This window comes from Mobula hypostoma, chromosome 1, assembly GCF_963921235.1.
Source record: "Mobula hypostoma chromosome 1, sMobHyp1.1, whole genome shotgun sequence".
Classification (NCBI taxonomy): Eukaryota; Metazoa; Chordata; class Chondrichthyes; order Myliobatiformes; family Myliobatidae; genus Mobula; species Mobula hypostoma.
The window spans coordinates 19,690,994-19,709,383 of NC_086097.1; the positions used below are offsets into that span (position 1 = coordinate 19,690,994).

The 18,390-nt window shown below is 45.7% G+C and overlaps 1 protein-coding gene and 1 long non-coding RNA gene across 2 annotated transcripts in view; one reads left to right on the plus strand and one right to left on the minus strand.

Annotated features, from left to right (window-relative positions):
* The first annotated feature begins 456 nt into the window (after window positions 1–456).
* On the plus strand, window positions 457–14,082 carry LOC134344437 (uncharacterized). The gene is made up of 4 exons (XR_010017439.1): window positions 457–1,520; window positions 2,095–2,172; window positions 12,759–12,873; window positions 13,395–14,082. It is a non-coding gene; the product is annotated as an uncharacterized LOC134344437 (long non-coding RNA).
* Window positions 5,741–18,390, minus strand: part of LOC134344432 (acetyl-coenzyme A synthetase 2-like, mitochondrial) — an 85,140-nt gene continuing 72,490 nt past the window's right edge. The window contains exons 12-14 of the mRNA XM_063044208.1: window positions 17,589–17,652; window positions 15,096–15,217; window positions 5,741–11,454 (exon numbers count right to left, since the gene is read on the minus strand). Of these exons, the coding sequence (XP_062900278.1) occupies window positions 11,266–11,454; window positions 15,096–15,217; window positions 17,589–17,652 (375 nt within the window). The 3' untranslated portion in view covers window positions 5,741–11,265. The remainder of the gene's footprint in view (window positions 11,455–15,095; window positions 15,218–17,588; window positions 17,653–18,390) is intronic.

Here is an 18,390-nt window from a genome sequence, read left to right on the forward strand (position 1 = left end):
CAGAGGGAGAAAAAGGAGAGAGAGAGAAAGAATGTGTGTATAAAAATAAGTAACAGATGGGGTACGAGGGGGAGGTTGGGCATTAGCGGAAGTTAGGGAAGTCGATGTTCATTAGCGGCAGTTAGAGAAGTCTGTTCCCCACCTCCCCCTCGTACCCCATCTGTTACTTATTTTTATACACACATTCTTTCTCTCACCTTTTTCTCCCTCTGCCCCTCTGAATATACCCCTTGCCCATCCTCTGGGTCCCCCCCCCTTGTCTTTCTTCCCGGACCTCCTGTCCCATGATCCTCTCGTATCCCTTTTGCCTGTCACCTGTCCAGCTCTTGGCTCTATCCCTCCCCCTCCTGTCTTCTCCTATCATTTTGGATTTCCCCGTCCCCCTCCAACTTTCAAATCCCTTACTCACTCTTCCTTCAGTTAGTCCTGACGAAGGGTCTCGGCCTGAAACGTCGACTGCACCTCTTCCTAGAGATGCTGCCTGGCCTGCTGCATTCACCAGCAACTTTTATGTGTGTTGCTTGAATTTCCAGCATCTGCAGAATTCCTGTTGTTTGCGATCAAATGACAGACAAAAGGTTTCCAGTAAAAGAAGCAGTGGGGTTAATGTTACAATAAAGGGACGAGCATAAGAAAAGATGCATCATTGAGGTTTGGAAGCTCGGAGAGGAGGTGAGAGAAATGGTGTCCTCAAAGATTGTTAAATGTTAGCTGTGAAGTGAACCCTGAGTTACTGTCCTGGCAGGCTTGAAAGAAATCAATATGGAGGGAGTGTAAAATGGAGATCTTTGAGAACTGAAGAGGTAAACAGTGCTTTCTGTAGTCCTGCTGGGCGTGTCACAAGGACCGTGGTGCTCAGGTTAACATGCAGTTGGATAGAAAATAGAAGAAATAAGCTATTCAAGCATCCCCCGCCATTCCAATACAATCAGGCTGAGCCTCTGTCGCAACACCGTACTCCCACACCTCCTGAGGACATGTTTAGAAATCCTATCAACTATTTCAAATCATAGAAATAAGCTCTTTGGCCCAACTCATCCATGTCAACCTCAGCTAGCCCCATTTAACCATATCAATCAAAACCTTCCCTACCTATGTACCTGCCTCAATGTCTTTTAAACAGTGTAATTGTACTCACCTCTACCACTTTGCTCTGGCAGTTCCTTCCATGTACTCACAACGCACCTGTGGAAGAACTTATTCCTCAATTCCCATTCACCCTCCTAATTTTGGACTCCCCTACCATGGGAAAAGCACTAACACACTGTAACGTTTCACTGCTAATGGCTTCTCTGTAATATTCCACTGCTGAGGTAATGGTTTCTCCCTGTAGCAGCAATGTTTGGGTCATGACCAGAGATAATGGGGCATGCTAGCCAATGAGCAGGATGTTGTTCTTTCTTATGTGTCTGGGAGGCAGGAATTAGCAGTGTTTCGCCGGAGAGAGATGAGCAGAGAAGACGCGAATGGAAAGTGATGGACGACCTCAGACGGAGTGGACTTGGAGCGAGGGTCCGAAGGTCAGTGACGATTGGAGGAGGTCGATGGTGGACGAACGGCCTCATCCGTGAGCTCCAAATTTGTGCATTTGACTGTTTCATGAGAATGGGCCCTTTTTCTTCTTTTGTTTTCTTTACTAACCATATAGTCGAATTAAGAATTATAAAGCTCAATCGTTTAATCGCATATTGTGTACTGTTTGTTATTTCATGGTACTGATTTGTAACATCACGCAGCATCCACCCAAATGAGATTTCTTAAGTTTGGCCGGTGGCGGGGCGGGGGGGGGGGGGCACTATCATCCCCTATATTAAGCTGCTAGCCAAAGCAAGAGTTACAACTGTAACCATTCTGTTATTTACACCTCTCACAATTTTATATAAGGTCACCTCCCCCAACCCCCTACACCACTTTGAAGAATAAAGCTGCAGTCTCTCCAGTTCCAATATCCTTGTGAACCTTGTACACCATACCCAGCTTAATGGCATCCTTCCTACAGTCTGGCAATTAGAAATGCACACAATACTCCCAAGTGTGGTCTCACCAACATCTTGTACAGCTGTAACATGATTTCCTCTCTTGTACTCTTGACAGATGCCGTGTGCAAAATGCTGCCTTTGCCATCCTGTCTACCCATTTTTGCCTCTTTCAAGGAACTACATACTTGCACCTGTAAGTGTCTCTGCTCTACAACACTCTCCAGTGCCTTACATTCACTGTGTAAACCCTGCCCCGGTTTCATCGCCATTGTTATTTTGTGCCATGGCATATGGCGTAGACGATCAAGGTCTCATGGCCATGATGGTTCTTGGCAAAGTTTTCTACAAAAGTGGTTTGCCATTGCCTTCTGTGCAGTGTCTTTACAAGAGTATCAATACTCTTCAGAGATTGTCTGCCTGGCTTCAGTGGTCACATAACCTGGACTAGAGATGTGCACCAGCTGCTCAGATGGCCATCCATCACCTGCTGCCATGGCATCATGTGACCCTGATCCTGGGTGACTAAGCAGGTGCCCAAGGGTGACCTGCAGGCTAGCGGAGGGAAGGAGTGCCTTACACCTCCTTTGATAGCGATGTGTCTCCACCCAGCCCTGATTTAACTTCCCAAAGGGCAATTCTTCCCTTTTGTCCCAGTGGAGTTCCATCTGCTATTCCTTGGCACAGTTTCCTAATTGACCTGGAACCTGTTGTATTCTTGGATTGCTCTACAATACACCATCCATTTTACTTACTAAGCATGCCAACTACATTCTCATCCCTAAATATTAAAATAGATGACAGTGGACTCTGCACCGATCCCTGTGGCTCACCTCTAGCAAGTCCTCAATCTAAAAAACCTTTCACGACTCTGACCCTACCACCAAGCCAACTTTGTATCCAGTTGGCTAGCTCATCCTGGATCTCATAAGATCTAACCTTCCGGACCAGCCGACTATGCAGAGGCCTTGCTAAAGTCCATGTTTAGACAATGCCTACTGAACCACCTTCATTGAACATCGTGGTCACCTCTTCCGCAAGAAACCACCAAATTTGTGAGACACTATTTCACACACACATAGCCATGCTGACTATGCATTATCAGTCCTTGCCTTTGTACGTGCAGATAGATCCTATCTCTCAGAATCTCCTCAGTGATTTACCCCCAACTGATGTTAGGCTGACTGGCCTGTGATACCCTGGCTTGTCCTTGCAGCTGTCTTAAATAAAGGCACGTCGTCAGCCACCCTCCAATCTTCCAGTACCTCACCCATAGCTAGTAATGGTTTAAGTACAGGACTGTGCTAAAGTCTTAGGTGTATATAGTGCCTAAGACTTTTGCACAGTACTGTACTTGTCAATGGGGAGCAAAGAGCAAGTTTGCAAATCTGGTGGGAGCAAAAGATGTTGGGAATAGAAACATAGAAAATAGGTGCAGGAGTAGGCCATTCGGCCCTTCGAGCCTGCACCGCCATTTATTATGATCATGGCTGATCATCCAACTCAGAACCCAGCCTTCCCTCCATACCCCCTGACCCCTGTAGCCACAAGGGCCATATCTAACTTCCTTTTAAACATAGCTAATGAACTGGCCTCAACAGTTTGCTGTGGCAGAGAATTCCACAGATTCACCACTCTCTGTGTGAAGAAGTTTTTCCTAATCTCGGTCCTAAAAGGCTTCCCCTCTATCCTCAAACTGTGACCCCTCGTTCTGGACCTCCCCAACATCGGGAACAATCTTCCCGCATCTAGCCTGTCCAATCCCTTTAGGATCTTATACGTTTCAATCAGATCCCCCCTCAATCTTCTAAATTCCAACGAGTACAAGCCCAGTTCATCCAGTCTTTCTTCATATGAAAGACCTGCCATCCCAGGAATCAATCTGGTGAACCTTCTTTGTACTCCCTCTATGGCAAAGATGTCTTTCCTCAGATTAGGGGACCAAAACTGCACACAATACTCCAGGTGTGGTCTCACCAAGGCCTTGTACAACTGCAGTAGTACCTCCCTGCTCCTGTACTCGAATCCTCTCGCTATAAATGCCAGCATACCGTTCGCCTTTTTCACCGCCTGCTGTACCTGCATGCCCACTTTCAATGACTGGTGTATAATGACACCCAGGTCTCGTTGCACCTCCCCTTTTCCTAATCGGCCACCATTCAGATAATAATCCGTTTTCCTATTTTTGCCACCAAAGTGGATAACTTCACATTTATCCACATTAAATTGCATCTGCCATGAGTTTGCCCACTCACCCAACCTATCCAAGTCACCCTGCATCCTCTTAGCATCCTCCTCACTGCTAACACTGCCACCCAGCTTTGTGTCATCCGCAAACTTGGAGATGCTGCATTTAATTCCCTCATCCAAGTCATTAATATATATTGTAAACAACTGGGGTCCCAGCACTGAGCCTTGCGGTACCCCACTAGTCACCGCCTGCCATTCTGAAAAGGTCCCGTTTATTCCCACTCTTTGCTTCCTGTCTGCTAACCAATTCTCCACCCACACCAATACCTTACCCCCAATACCGTGTGCTTTAAGTTTGCACACTAATCTCCTGTGTGGGACCTTGTCAAAAGCCTTTTGAAAATCCAAATATACCACATCCACTGGTTCTCCCCTATCCACTCTACTAGTTACATCCTCAAAAAATTCTATGAGATTCGTCAGACATGATTTTCCTTTCACAAATCCATGCTGACTTTGTCCGATCATTTCTCCGCTTTCCAAATGTGCTGTTATCACATCCTTGATAACTGACTCCAGCAGTTTCCCCACCACCGATGTTAGGCTAACGGGCCTATAATTCCCCGGTTTCTCTCTCCCTCCTTTTTTAAAAAGTGGGGTTACATTAGCCACCCTCCAATCCTCAGGAACTAGTCCAGAATCTAACGAGTTTTGAAAAATTATCACTAATGCATCCACTATTTCTTGGGCTACTTCCTTAAGCACTCTGGGATGCAGACCATCTGGCCCTGGGGATTTATCTGCCTTCAATCCCTTCAATTTACCTAACACCACTTCCCTACTAACATATATTTCACTCAGTTCCTCCATCTCACTGGACCCTCTGTCCCTTACTATTTCTGGAAGATTATTTATGTCCTCCTTAGTGAAGACAGAACCAAAATAATTATTCAATTGGTCTGCCATGTTCTTGCTCCCCATAATCAATTCACCTGTTTCTGTCTGCAGGGGACGTACATTTGTCTTTATCAGTCTTTTCCTTTTTACATATCTATAAAAGCTTTTACAGTCCGTTTTTATGTTCTCTGCCAGTTTTCTCTCATAATCTTTTTTTCCCTTCCTAATTAAGCCCTTTGTCCTCCTCTGCTGAACTCTGAATTTCTCCCAGTCCTCAGGTGAGCCACTTTCTCTGGCTAATTTGTATGCTACTTCTTTGGAATTGATACTATCCCTAATTTCTCTTGTCAGCCATGGGTGCACTACCTTCCTTGATTTATTCTTTTGCCAAACTGGGATGAACAATTGTTGTAGTTCATCCATGCAACCTTTAAATGCCTGCCATTGCATATCCACCGTCAATCCTTTAAGTGTCATTTGCCAGTCTATCTTAGCTAATTCACGACTCATACCTTCAAAGTTACCCCTCTTTAAGTTCAGAACCTTTGTTTCTGAATTAACTACGTCACTCTCCATGTTAATGGTGAGGGTGGAGTGCCATGGGAGGGGTGTGGAACAGGTGGCAGGAGTGCCAGGGGTGGGGGGCAGTGACAGGGATTGCAGACACAACCAGCCCTGAAACACCAGACAAGGTCATTTGATTGCAAACAGTTGATTTATTGATCATTACAGATGTCTCTTTGGTGCTTCCCACCATCTCCCCTCGCCCTGCCTCCTTCCCACTCTCAGTACATAATAGAGACCCATATCACAATCAAGTTTATCGTCATTCACATCATAATTTTTTGTGGCAGCAGTACAGTGCAATACATAAAATTATCACATTACTGTGCAAAAGTCTTAAGCACCCTAGTTATATATATGTACCCAAGACTTTTGCACAGTGCTGTAAATTTGCCAAAGCCCCATCAATTTATTTCCTAGCTTCCCACAATGTTCTAAGACAGGCTTGGTCAAGCCCCAGGGATTTATCCACCTTTAAACACTTTAAGTCCACCAGCACCTCCTCAGTTGTAATGTGGATACGTTTCAAACTTCACTTTTCCTGAGTTCCTGAGTTTCCATGATCTCCTGAGCATCTCACTCCATATCCCAAGAGTGAGACTGTTTTCAGGAGAACCATCCGCCCTCTACTCACTCCAGCCCAACCCAGCTGGAAGTTTAGATGATTCCATGGGGATGGTGTTGGCTGGAAAGAATTAAGATCTGCAAAACATCTAACTGGAATGAACCAAGGACAGTGGAAGTAGGCAAACCAAAGGCCTTTGTTCTTGCCATGTGGTTGAAGGAAGGTGCCATTTTGTGGACTGTCCCTGCAGCCACCAATTTTGTGAACTGGTTCTTGCTCAGAGATGGCTTGATCAGAGCAATTGAAAGCAATCCGTTTACTGCTGGTGTGGTTGTGTAAACTAGAGATCATTTCCCACTGGAAATTGTCTATTTGGTTAGGTAGCAATGGTAGGCTTGTAGAAAGGACAGCCTATGGCCTGAGGTAACCTGAGCCCAGTATTTGGCTGACCTGGCTAAACTGGGTGGAAGTGGTCTGAGAGAGCAAAGAAAGTGGCATGAAGGCAACAATGTTCTTTGTAGCCTTGGGCAAATCCAGTGACAAGCTGACAGCAACCAGTCAGCTGGGCCTGAGCCAATGAAATTGAAACACAACAGTTCGATCGAGTAAGAATGGAGAATTTCAGGAGAAGCAACAAGAAGTTTTGAGACCAACCATCGCGCAAGTGCATGACCCCATGTCAGAAACGTGGAGATTACGTCAGGATCCAGAGGAACATTTGGCCAGTGTAAATTCCTATTCCCAGGGATCATGTTTTCTATTCTGACTGTTCACGGAGGGTCAGAGAAACCTAGCAGGTGCGTGCACAGATAATTCAGTTTGGTATGATTTGAGTGTTTGTTAACTGAACCAAACATGGTATTTGTCAATTAATACAGATTCTCTCTATGCCCACCTGATCATTATTGTTGAGCGTACTTACAACCAACAATGGAGCATTGGGTGCGCCAGAGGCCTCCGCCAGTCTCCTTGTGCTTAAGGTCAACGTGACTCCAGGCTTTTCTCGCTGTGAACTAGTTCTCAAGAAGATCCTGGACTACCTGGTACCATCCATCTCCACTAAGCCCAATCCACTTAGTGTCCAGAACACCACTGATCTCAAAAAAAAAATCTCACACAAAATGCAGGAGGAACTCAACAGATCAGCCTCCCATCGATGGAGGGAAATAAACATGTGGGCTGGGACCCTTCCTATATGCAATGACTGGGAACTTCACAAGTAAATGAACAAAATCTGAGCAGCCAGCTCATCTTCTGCCCGGTCCACGTAGCAGAAGGATCAGATGAACCAGTGCCCATGTCAACTCATTCTCAGGTACTGGATGCACTAACCCACAGACTGCCCCTCTCCACCAAACCCACACAGTGAGCCTCAGTGTGAGGGGAGAGAGAGCCCGTCACTTCAAGAAAGCTTCATTGAAGTAGAGAGCTGATGCAAAGAGATCAATGTAAGGAACTGACAAGGTGCAACACGTCCCGCTGAGTGTTTCTGCACTTTCTGCTTTTGTTGTCATCCATCTTGTTTTATTTAGTCAAAGCAGTACTTGTGCAGATAATGAGGTGGTTTGACCAGTGTCCAGTTGCAATTACATGGAGTTCCTGGGCAAAGGGCTTCTTTTTGTTCTCTATAAGACACAGGAGCAGAATTAGGTCATTAGGCCCATGGAGTCTGCTTCACCATTCCATCATGGATGATTTATTATCTCTCTCAACCCCATTCTTTGCCTTCTCCCAATGATCTTTGATGGTCTGACTAATCAAGAACATATCAACCTCTGCTTTAAGTATACCCAATGACTTTGTCGCCACGGCAGTCTGTGGAGGCCATGAATTCCACAGATTCACCACCCTCTGGTGAAAGAAATTCCTCCTCATCTCCGTTCTAAATGGACACCCCTCTATGCTGAGGCTGTGCCCTCTGGTCCTAGGCTCACCCACGATAGGAAACATCCTTGCCACCTCCATTCTATCCAAATCTTTGACTATTTGATAGGTTTCAATGAAATCTCCCCCTCCTCATTCTTCTAAAAATCTCGTGAGTACAGGCCCAGAGCCAACAATGCTCCTCAAATGTTAACCCTTTCATTGCCAGGATCATTCTCATGAACCTACTCTGGACCTTCTCCAATGCCAGAATAATTGAAGCAGTGATGGATAAGTTTTGTGCTGGAGTCAGGACTCGATACTTGCTTGCCTTCACCATTCAATGTTGCTAATCATTTTAAGTCCTTTATAAATGTATTTTTCCTTTAATTGCTGTTCTGGCCGCTCTCTTGTTCCATCCCAAAAGCAGGTACAGGGCTGTGTACTTAACTCTAGACTGTTTACACTGAAGATGGACCTGTGGGAAATCTTCTTTTCCCTTTTTCCTTAAACTGTGGCGCACCAGATTCAATATTTAAAGGTCTGTGTAAAATCTTGTAGCAAGATATTCCCTCCAGAGGTTTAGAAACATAGAAACATAGAAAATAGGTGCAGGAGTAGGCCATTCGGCCCTTCGAGCCTGCACCGCCATTTATTATGATCATGGCTGATCATCCAACTCAGAACCCAGCCTTCCCTCCATACCCCCTGACCCCTGTAGCCACAAGGGCCATATCTAACTTCCTTTTAGGGGGGCACCGACTGTTTAAGACATTCTGAAGAACCCAAGACTTAAACTGCGAGGGCACAGACTATAAGTTCACTCTGCGTGTCTCGGACAGTAACATTTCTCTTCCAGATAGGCTGAATGCCGTTTACTTTTGGTTTGATGTACAGAGCTATGTGTCTGCGAGGATGGCCCTCTGTTTCCCCGAAGAGCGCAAGCACTCTGTCTGGCTGCAGCTGATTGAGGAAGACCCTAGCCAGAGTCAACCCATGTAAATCTGATAACATATACTTGGTCGGGTGCTGAGGGACTGTGCAGTCCAGCTAACTGAGGCTGTAATAGACACCTTCAAAATCTTTCTGGAACAGTCCACTGACCCCTCAGGCTTCAAGGCAGCCACCATCACCCCAGTACCCACGAGGGTGACAGTAACTACTGTCCTCAACAACAATGGAGTGCTTTGAGCGGCTGATTATGGATCATATTAAATCCCATCTTCCTGCGACGTTGTACCTTTCCAGTTCGCTTATCACTCAAATCAGTCCAATAATGATGTCATTGCTTCTGCACGCCATTCTGTCCTGTCCCACCCAAAAACGGTGCTTCATATGCCAGGATACTGTTCACTGACTTCAGCTCGGCATGTAATGGGATCATCCCTCAGAAACAGTCTTCGCTGGGTCTCAACACCTCTGTAACTGGATCCAGAACTTCTTGACAGATAGGCCACAGTCAGTCCATGTTGGCAGAAACACCTCTAGCTCCATCACGCTGAGCGTTGTCCCTCACGAGAGCTGTATGCTCAGCCTGCTGCTGTTCACACTGCACTGCTAGAACCTGTTCAAGCCCAATCATCAGGTCCGATGATGACACAACAGTGGTTGGCCTCATCAACAATGACGAACTTCCCGCGTACAGAGAGGAGGAGGGGCGGCTGGCAGAATGGGGCAAACACAACAACTTATAGCGAGAGGATTCGAGTACAGGAGCAGGGAGGTACTACTGCAGTTGTACAAGGCCTTGGTGAGACCACACCTGGAGTATTGTGTGCAGTTTTGGTCCCCTAATCTGAGGAAAGACATCTTTGCCATAGAGGGAGTACAAAGAAGGTTCACCAGATTGATTCCTGGGATGGCAGGACTTTCATATGAAGAAAGACTGGATGAACTGGGCTTGTACTCGTTGGAATTTAGAAGATTGAGGGGGGATCTGATTGAAACGTATAAAATCCTAAAGGGATTGGACTGGCTAGATGCAGGAAGGTTGTTCCCGATGTTGGGGAAGTCCAGAACGAGGGGTCACAGTTTGAGGATAGAGGGGAAGCCTTTTAGGACCGAGATTAGGAAAAACTTCTTTACACAGAGAGTGGTGAATCTGTGGAATTCTCTGCCACAGGAAACAGTTGAGGCCAGTTCATTGGCTATGTTTAAGAGGGAGTTGGATATGGCCCTTGTGGCTACAGGGGTCAGGGGGTATGGAGGGAAGGCTGGGGCAGGGTTCTGAGTTGGAGGATCAGCCATGATCATAATAAATGGCGGTGCAGGCTCGAAGGGCCGAATGGCCTACTCCTGCACCTATTTTCTATGCTTCTATGTTTTAACTTGAGTCTCAAAGTGGACAAGACCAAAGAGATGATTGTGGACTTTAGAAAAGTGCAGGCTGGCCACTCCTCACTGGACATAAACGGCTCCTCCGTGGAGAGAGTTAGGAGCACCAAGTTTCTGGAAGTGCACATAGCGGATGATCTCACCTGGTCCTTCAACACCACTTCTTTGGTCAGGAAAGTACAGCAGCATCTGCACTTTCTGAGGAGATGGAGGTGAGCAAGACTCCTGCCCCTCCCCTTCCTCCCCATTTTAACCAATTTTTACAGGAGCATCATCGAGAGTGTTCTAACTACCTAGTACAGGAATTGCAAGGCATCTGACCACAAGTCCTGACAAAGGATTGTGAGGAATGCTGAGAGGATCATCAGGGTCTCTCTTCCACCCATCAGAGATATTTATCAGGAGCACAGTGAATGCAGGGCCCTTAGCATTGTTAATGAGCCCTCTCATCCATCACAAACCTCTGACCCCCTCACATCAAGCAGGAGCTCCTGGAGCTTTATGGCAAGGACTGTTAGGATGGGAAACAGCCTCTTCACCCAAGCCATGAGATTACTGAACTCCCTGCCACTACTCAGGTCTCATCAAGTACTGTGAGTGAGTTATATGTAGTGTGTTGTGTACCTTGGCCCAGAGGAACGTTTCTTTTGGCAGTGTACATGTGACAAGTGACAATAAACTGAACTGGCCAATCCTTCCCCAAAATTCCCTCAGGAGGAAAGAATTGGCCATTTTCAGGACAGTCCAGTCCAGTCCACTGCATGCAGTGTGTTCACAGTACCGATCCAGGCCCGGGTGTGGAGAGGGCAGCGGGGAGCCACAATCTGTTGCACTCCAGTGTGGTTTTACAAAAATTAAAAAAAATTTCTCAGTTAGTTAAAACCCAGCCTTTCCTTCAGCTCTGTTCTTCAGCATCTCCTTGTGCCCAGCAACAATCTCCTGCACAGCTGTGTGGTCATCCAGCGTGGTGAGGTCTCCCAGCTCGTCCAGTTTACACTCCACTATCTTCCTCAGGACTCGCCGCATTATCTTCCCCGAGCGGGTCTTGGGCAGCCGCTTCACAATCTGGAAAGAGCAAATGGCTCACCTTTAGTGCTTTTCTCTCAGCCGCGACCCGCGAGGGCAGCAGAGAGTGGACTGGGTTCAAAATGAAGTGGAAACCCTGGGGAGGGTGGGTAAGAATACGACAGGCAAGGCAGATCAGTACACAATAAAAATGGCCCAGTTATCAACAGGTCATTCCTTTGGTTACAAACAACTAATTTATGGGCACTCCTACATCCAACGAGCCCAGCTTCCTCAGTGTCTCCATGTTTAGTCATTCACAAATCAGGATTGTTTATTGTCATTGCTCAGTATACAGGTGCAAAGGAGAACAAAATGATTGTTACTCGGATCTAATTCAGCATTAAAAACACAATAAAGAAAACAAATATACTAAATATAAAATCAATCCTATCAGACATGTAGAAATAACTATTATTTACATAGACTGACTGTATGTGTTCTTTCTTATCAATCTGATCTGATCATCAATTTAACGCCATACATCACAATACTGTGGAGGTACAGTTACCACATTGAAAGATTTTAATGTTTTTCCCAAATTATAAACAATATTAACTTAAGGCCATCCATAAAAACAAAGTCCGTTTGTTACCTGGGATGACTTCTATGAGCAAAATCTAAAATCAGAAACCAGTTGCACTTTCTGAGGAAGCTTAAACAAGCATCACTCCCCACTAACATCTTAACTACATTCTACAGAGGCGTGGTTGAGAGTGTGCTGACCTTTTGCATCACAACCTGGTACTCCAGCTGCAGTGCTGTTGACAAAAAAGCCTTGCAGAGGGTGGTTAGGGGAGCAGAGAAGGTTATCGGGGTCTCCCCACCTTCTGTCCAAGACCTCTTTCAGAGTCGATGCCTCCAGAAGACACGGTACATCATTAAAGACCCCTCACACCCTCTCCATGAACTGTTTGTTCTTCTGCCATCAGGCAAACGTTACAGGAGCATCAAAACTAAAACCACAAGGCTACTAAACAGCTTCCTCCTACAGGCAGTCAGACTGCTAAATAGCTGCTGTACCTGACTCTGCTTTGGACACTTTTAACTTGCACTGGACACTTATAACTTGATTTTAACCGACATGTGGCTGTTGTGTTTTACTATTTATTGTTATGTTTATTATTTAGTGTTGCATTTGTTATGTTATGATTGTACTGCTCCTGAGAAACGCTGTCTCATTCTGCCCTGCAGAGCTGATGTACAGTTAGAATGACAATAAAATTTTTGAATCTTGAATCAATCCTAGACTGTCTAGATTATTTTAGCAGTGTTTCTGAGAAGTGTTTTGGAATGTTTTACAGGTTTAGCAGCATCATATGCTCGCAGATTTGCGGGAGGCCTTGAATCTACGCCATTCACTCCTGAAGTTACCACTTGCCCTTCCTGCATTTGCCACATTACCCACTGCTGGGACAGGTATGCTGACAGTGAGATGGGGTGGTAGAAATGGGGTTGGAGGTCACTTGTGGAGAATGGCCACTAGCATAGACTAATAGAGCTGAATGCTCTATTTCTGCTCAAGCCTGCTTGTGAAATGATAACAGTTTAGAGGGCTGAGTTTTGGGGTACAGTTCAAGGTTTGTGTATATTTAAGGCAAAGTTTGACAGGTTCCTGATTATCCAGGTTATGAGGGGATATGGGGAGAAGGCAAGAGATCGGGGCTGAGAGGGAAATGGATCAGCCATGATGAAATGGCGGACAGACTCGATGGGCCGAATGGCCTGATTCTGCTCTAATATCTTATGTATAATGGCAGGATTTGGCATTGAGGAACAGAGGAATCTTGGGGTCCACATCCTTAATTCTCTCAAAGTTGCCATGGAAGTGCATAGGGTGGTTAAGAAGGTGTACAGGTGTCCCCCGCTTTTCGAACGTTCGCTTTACAAAACCTCACTGTTACGAAAGACCTACATTAATACCCTGTTTTCGCTTTCAGAAGGTGTTTTCGCTGTTACGAAGAAAGGCAGCACGTGATAAAAGGCAGCGTGCGCCCCGAGCAGCCGCTCTGCCCCGGATTTGGAACGGCATTGCTTATGCACGTTGCATCGAGCAGCCATTAGCAAGATGAGTTCTAAGGTGTCGGAAAAGCCTGAAAGAGTAAAGGTGTTACACTTAGCGTAAAACTAGACATAATTGTCGGCCCAGATCAGAGGCAATGCAATCGGCAATCGCCTCTGATCTGCGCCGGCATTTATGTGCCGGGCAGCACCCAATTAATTAGCATGTTTATTTCGGTTTTTTTGTTAACGATGTGCTGTGTGCCTCCTGGCTACCGCTGCGTTCTTCGCGGCAATGTATCAGGTCGGCGGCCCATCTAACACACCATCATCAGTGAGCTCGGCGCTGTTTTCCCAATTCCAGTAAGTGATAATACACTGTACATACATTATTTCTACTTTATATAGGCTGTGTATTTTTACATGTTATTTGGTAGATTTGGCAGCTTCATAATTTAAAGGTTACTGGAGAGCACGTTTATGCCAACAGTGCTTGCGTGAGATTTTCTGCCGAGAGCACTTGCGTGAGATTTTCGCTACGGAGATCTGTGCAGGCAATCGTTGTAGAGAAGTATTTCTACTTTATATAGGTTGTGTATTTATCATATCACTCCTGCTTTTACTATATGTTACTGTTATTTTAAGTTTTATGTGTTACTTGGCATGATTTGGTAGGTTATTTTTGGGTCTGCGAACGCTCATAAAATTTTCCCATATAAATAAAATGGTAATTGCTTCTTCGCTTTACGACATTTCGGCTTACGAACCGTTTCATAGGAACGCTCTACCTTCGGATGGCGGGGGAAACCTGTGTAGTCATTGGCCCTCATTATATTCAGTGCTGGTAGCCTCATTCTGGGAAGGGTGTGGAAGCTTTAGAGAAGGTGAAGAGAAGATTCACCAGGATGCTGCCTGGATTAGAGAGCATATTTTATGAGGATAGGTTGAATGAGCCTAGAGCTTTCCTCACTGTACTAAAGGAGGATGAGAGATGACTTGAGATAAAGGTGTACAGAGTGGAGAGCCAGTAGCTTTCTCGCAGGGCAGAAATGGCTAATATCAGAGACCCTTCATCAAGACTGCAAAGGAAGAGGACAGAAGCCAAAATAAGAACGTGGGGGTCAGGGAAGGAGTACAAACTGGCATGTGGTAGGTGAAAGCAGATGATGGGGAAGGTAGGTGGGTGTCGGGACAGGGCGGGGTGAGGGAGAGGATGAGGTAAGAAGTTGGGAAATGATAGGTGGAAGAAATTAATGGGAATATGGGAAGACTTGATGGGAATGTGGAGAGAATGAAATGGGATTAGTGTAGGATTATTGTAATTAGGAACTTGATGTTTGGCACAGATTTGACGGGCTGAAGGTGACTCTATGAGCAGGTGAAGGTTTGGTCAATCAGCCATATGTTCTTTAATCCATTCCTACTTTGCTTGACCCTGTGATATTGCCAGGTTTGAGTGCTTTGTCCACTGACGCTTGCCCTGGGCCCAGACATTGCAAGGTATACAGTAAGTTACTGAAACCGTGCTGCACACTGCTAGTCCCTGCAACTCCTGCACCCCGGGGTTATACGTGGACAGACACCGTACTGTGTGCATTAGAGCAGTTCCTGGTCCAGGACGCACCACACCCGGACATTACCTGGATAAAGTCAGGAGCAGCGTACTTCGCAATCTTCCGGGAGACGATATCTCTCAGTTCCTCTCTGATGACCTGCTCAGACATGTCAACTCCATCCTTTAGAACAATGAAGACATAGGAAGCTGGCGAGAGAAACACAAGGACTAACATTAACCACTTCCTCCCCAACTCCAAGGAGTAGCCCTCCCGGAGAAAAGTCTTTCTCAACGTCAGAACTGAACCCCAGAATAGGCTGGTGACCTCCTGATCTCTCGGAGGTCAACACAAGTAGGTTGGACAGTAAAAAAGGCTTACAGCACATTCTCCTTCATCAGCTGGGGCAACGAGTACAAGAGTCAGGAAGTCATGATTCTGTTGAGTATAAAACTGCTTCGGCTGCATTTTTATTATTGTGTCCAGTTTTGGTCACAGGAGAGGTGCAGAGGAGGCTCACCAGACCGCTGCCTGCATTAGAGAACTTTCACTCAAAGGGAACGGTGGACAGACCTGGATTGTTGCTGGAACATCAGAGACCGTTGGGAGCCCTGGCAGAAGCGTATGAAGTTTTCAGAGAGACAGATAGAGTTTCTTTCCCAGAGTAGAGGTGTGAAATATAGAGGGCATTGCTTTAAGGTGAGGGGAAACATTTAAATAAGTGTGTTTTACTGGAGCCTGGAAGCAGCCTCTAGTAATGGTGGCAGAAGCAGTCACAGTAGTTGTATTTAAAAGGCCTCTAGACAGAGCCATGAAAATCTATCCTGGGCTCAACGTATTGTTGCAATTACAAAGAAGGCACAGCAGTTACTTTATTTCGTTAGGAGTCTGAGGAGGTTTGGTATTTCACCAAAGACTTCAGCAAATTTCTATAGCTATACCTGTAGAGAGCATTCTGACTGGTTGCATCACCTTCTGGTACGGAGCGGCCACTGCACATGACTGGAAAAAGCTGCAGAGAGTTGTAAACTCAGCCAGCTCCATCATGGGCAATAGCCTCCCCAGCATCCAGGGCATCTTCAAAAGCAGATACCTCTAAAGGGTGGCATCCATCATTAAGAGCCCCCATCACCCAGTACATGGTGAGACCACACCTGGAGTATTGTGTGCAGTTTTGGTCCCCTAAACTGAGGAAAGACATTCTTGCCGTAGAGGGAGTACAAAGAAGGTTCACCAGATTGATTCCTGGGATGGCAGGACTTTCATATGATGAAAGACTGGATCGACTAGGCTTATGCTGTCTGGAATTTAGAAGATTGAGGGGGGATCTGATTGAAACGTATAAAATCCTAAAGGGATTGGACAGGCTAGATGCAGGAAGATTGTTCCCAATGTTGGGGAAGTCCAGAATGAGGGGTCACAGTTTGTGGATAAAGGGGAAGCCTTTTAGGACTGAGATGAGGAAAAACTTCTTCACACAGAGAGTGGTGAATCTGTGGAATTCTCTGCCACAGGAAACAGTTGAGGCCAGTTCATTGGCTATATTTAAGAGGGAGACAGATATGGCCCTTGTGGCTAAAGGGATCAGGGGGTATGGAGATAAGGCAGGTACAGGGTTCTAAATTGGATGATCAGCCACGATCGTACTGAATGGCGGTGCAGTCTCGAAGGGCCGAATGGCCTACTCCTGCACCTATTTTCTATGTTTCTATGCTCTCTTCTCAGTGCTATCATCAGAGAGGAGGTACAGGAGCCTAAAGATGCACACGCAACATTATATGAACAGCTCCCTCCCCTCCACCATCAGATCCAACTCATGAACACCACCTCACTATTTTTTTGCTCTTTTTAAATAATTTAATTTTTTCCATATTTATTTCTGGTTGTAGCTCATTTTTTTATGTACTGCTGCTGCAAAACACTTAGTTTTTTTATGTGTACTGCTCTTTTACAGTAAAGTTTTCGATATTTAGAAACTTTTCATTATTTTTGAAAGCATCTTTGCTTTACAAATTTTTTTACATATGCCTAAGACTTTTGCAGACTACGCTAGTGATATTAAACCAGAGAAAGACACACACACACAATGCCATTGCTAGCACTTCTCCTCTATTAGCTATCTACCGAATAAACATTTCACTTTTTTAGACGTTATGTTGTAACTTTTTGCTTCCCTATACTTGTTTCTCAACCTATGGCGTGATCTGTGACATCTGGGGAAAAAAAATTACAGCAGCGTTTTAATCATTTAAGCACCTTATTTTCTCGTGTGTTTTCCATAGGGCAGCATTGTGTCATCCACATTTTGGTCCAAGACCGAAGAGTGTTTGTTATCTTCCATAGATGCTGCCTGACTTAGATGCTTCCTCCACCATTGTGTGCGTGTGTCGTGTTCAAGATTTCCAGCATCTGCAGAATCTCTTGTGTTTACGATTGTATCATCTATCCTCCCGTCACTCAAGTATTGTCTCCCCTCCCGAACCCAATCACATAGGAACAAATATACAGTAACTCTTCACCCTAAGGAATGCCACTCCCTACAGCTACTTAACTCAGTCCGCCTCTCTCCATTCCTCTTACCTTCCCCCTTGATCTCATGAGCACATCCGATTGCCGCAGACTCAGCCACAACTAGGTGTTGGTTCTGAAAGTTCAAAGGAAACTCAAGTATCAGTGCTTTAATCTGGCTATCTGCTTCAAAGATTCCTGCCCTTACAGGACTAGATCAACCCAGGAGCGAGGCCTGGGTAGAATGGACTTGGAGATGATATTTCCTGTAGTTGGAGAGTCTTAGGATCTGAGGGCACAGCCTCAGAATAAAAGGACCAAGAAAAGGAATTTCTTCAAACAGACTGGTAAATCTGTTACAACAGTGGGCTGTGGAGGCCAGGTCTCTGGGTATGTTTAAGGTCGGCTCTTGATTAGTAAAGGCAGTTGAGGGTAACAGGGAGAGGGGGAGAATGGGGGAAAATAAAATAACCATGACTGAATAACAGACCTCCAAGAGGACCACAACCTTGTCATAGGGTTTGAAAGCTTCTGTGCCTCAATGACCCAGAGAGATGGAGCCAGGGCTTTGTGCTTTGGCTCTTGGTAGGGTCACCCATGCCATCCAGGGTCAAAGGGTAGAGGCCACACTAAGAGTGGTCCATCGGACCTCCAGGTTCGGAGGTTCGGCTCGAGGCTAGTAACCCCGACAGGTCAAAAAAAAGCATGTAATGGAAACAGCAATGAAGAATCTTTCTCTCTCTATGTGCGGCTGAGGACCCCGGGCCACAGAGAGAAGATGGCCAAGGACAGACAGAGATTGCTGCCCTAAACACCAGCTGCGTAACAGATAGCAAGTAAGTAAATAGCAGAGTGGACTTAATAGGCCAAATGG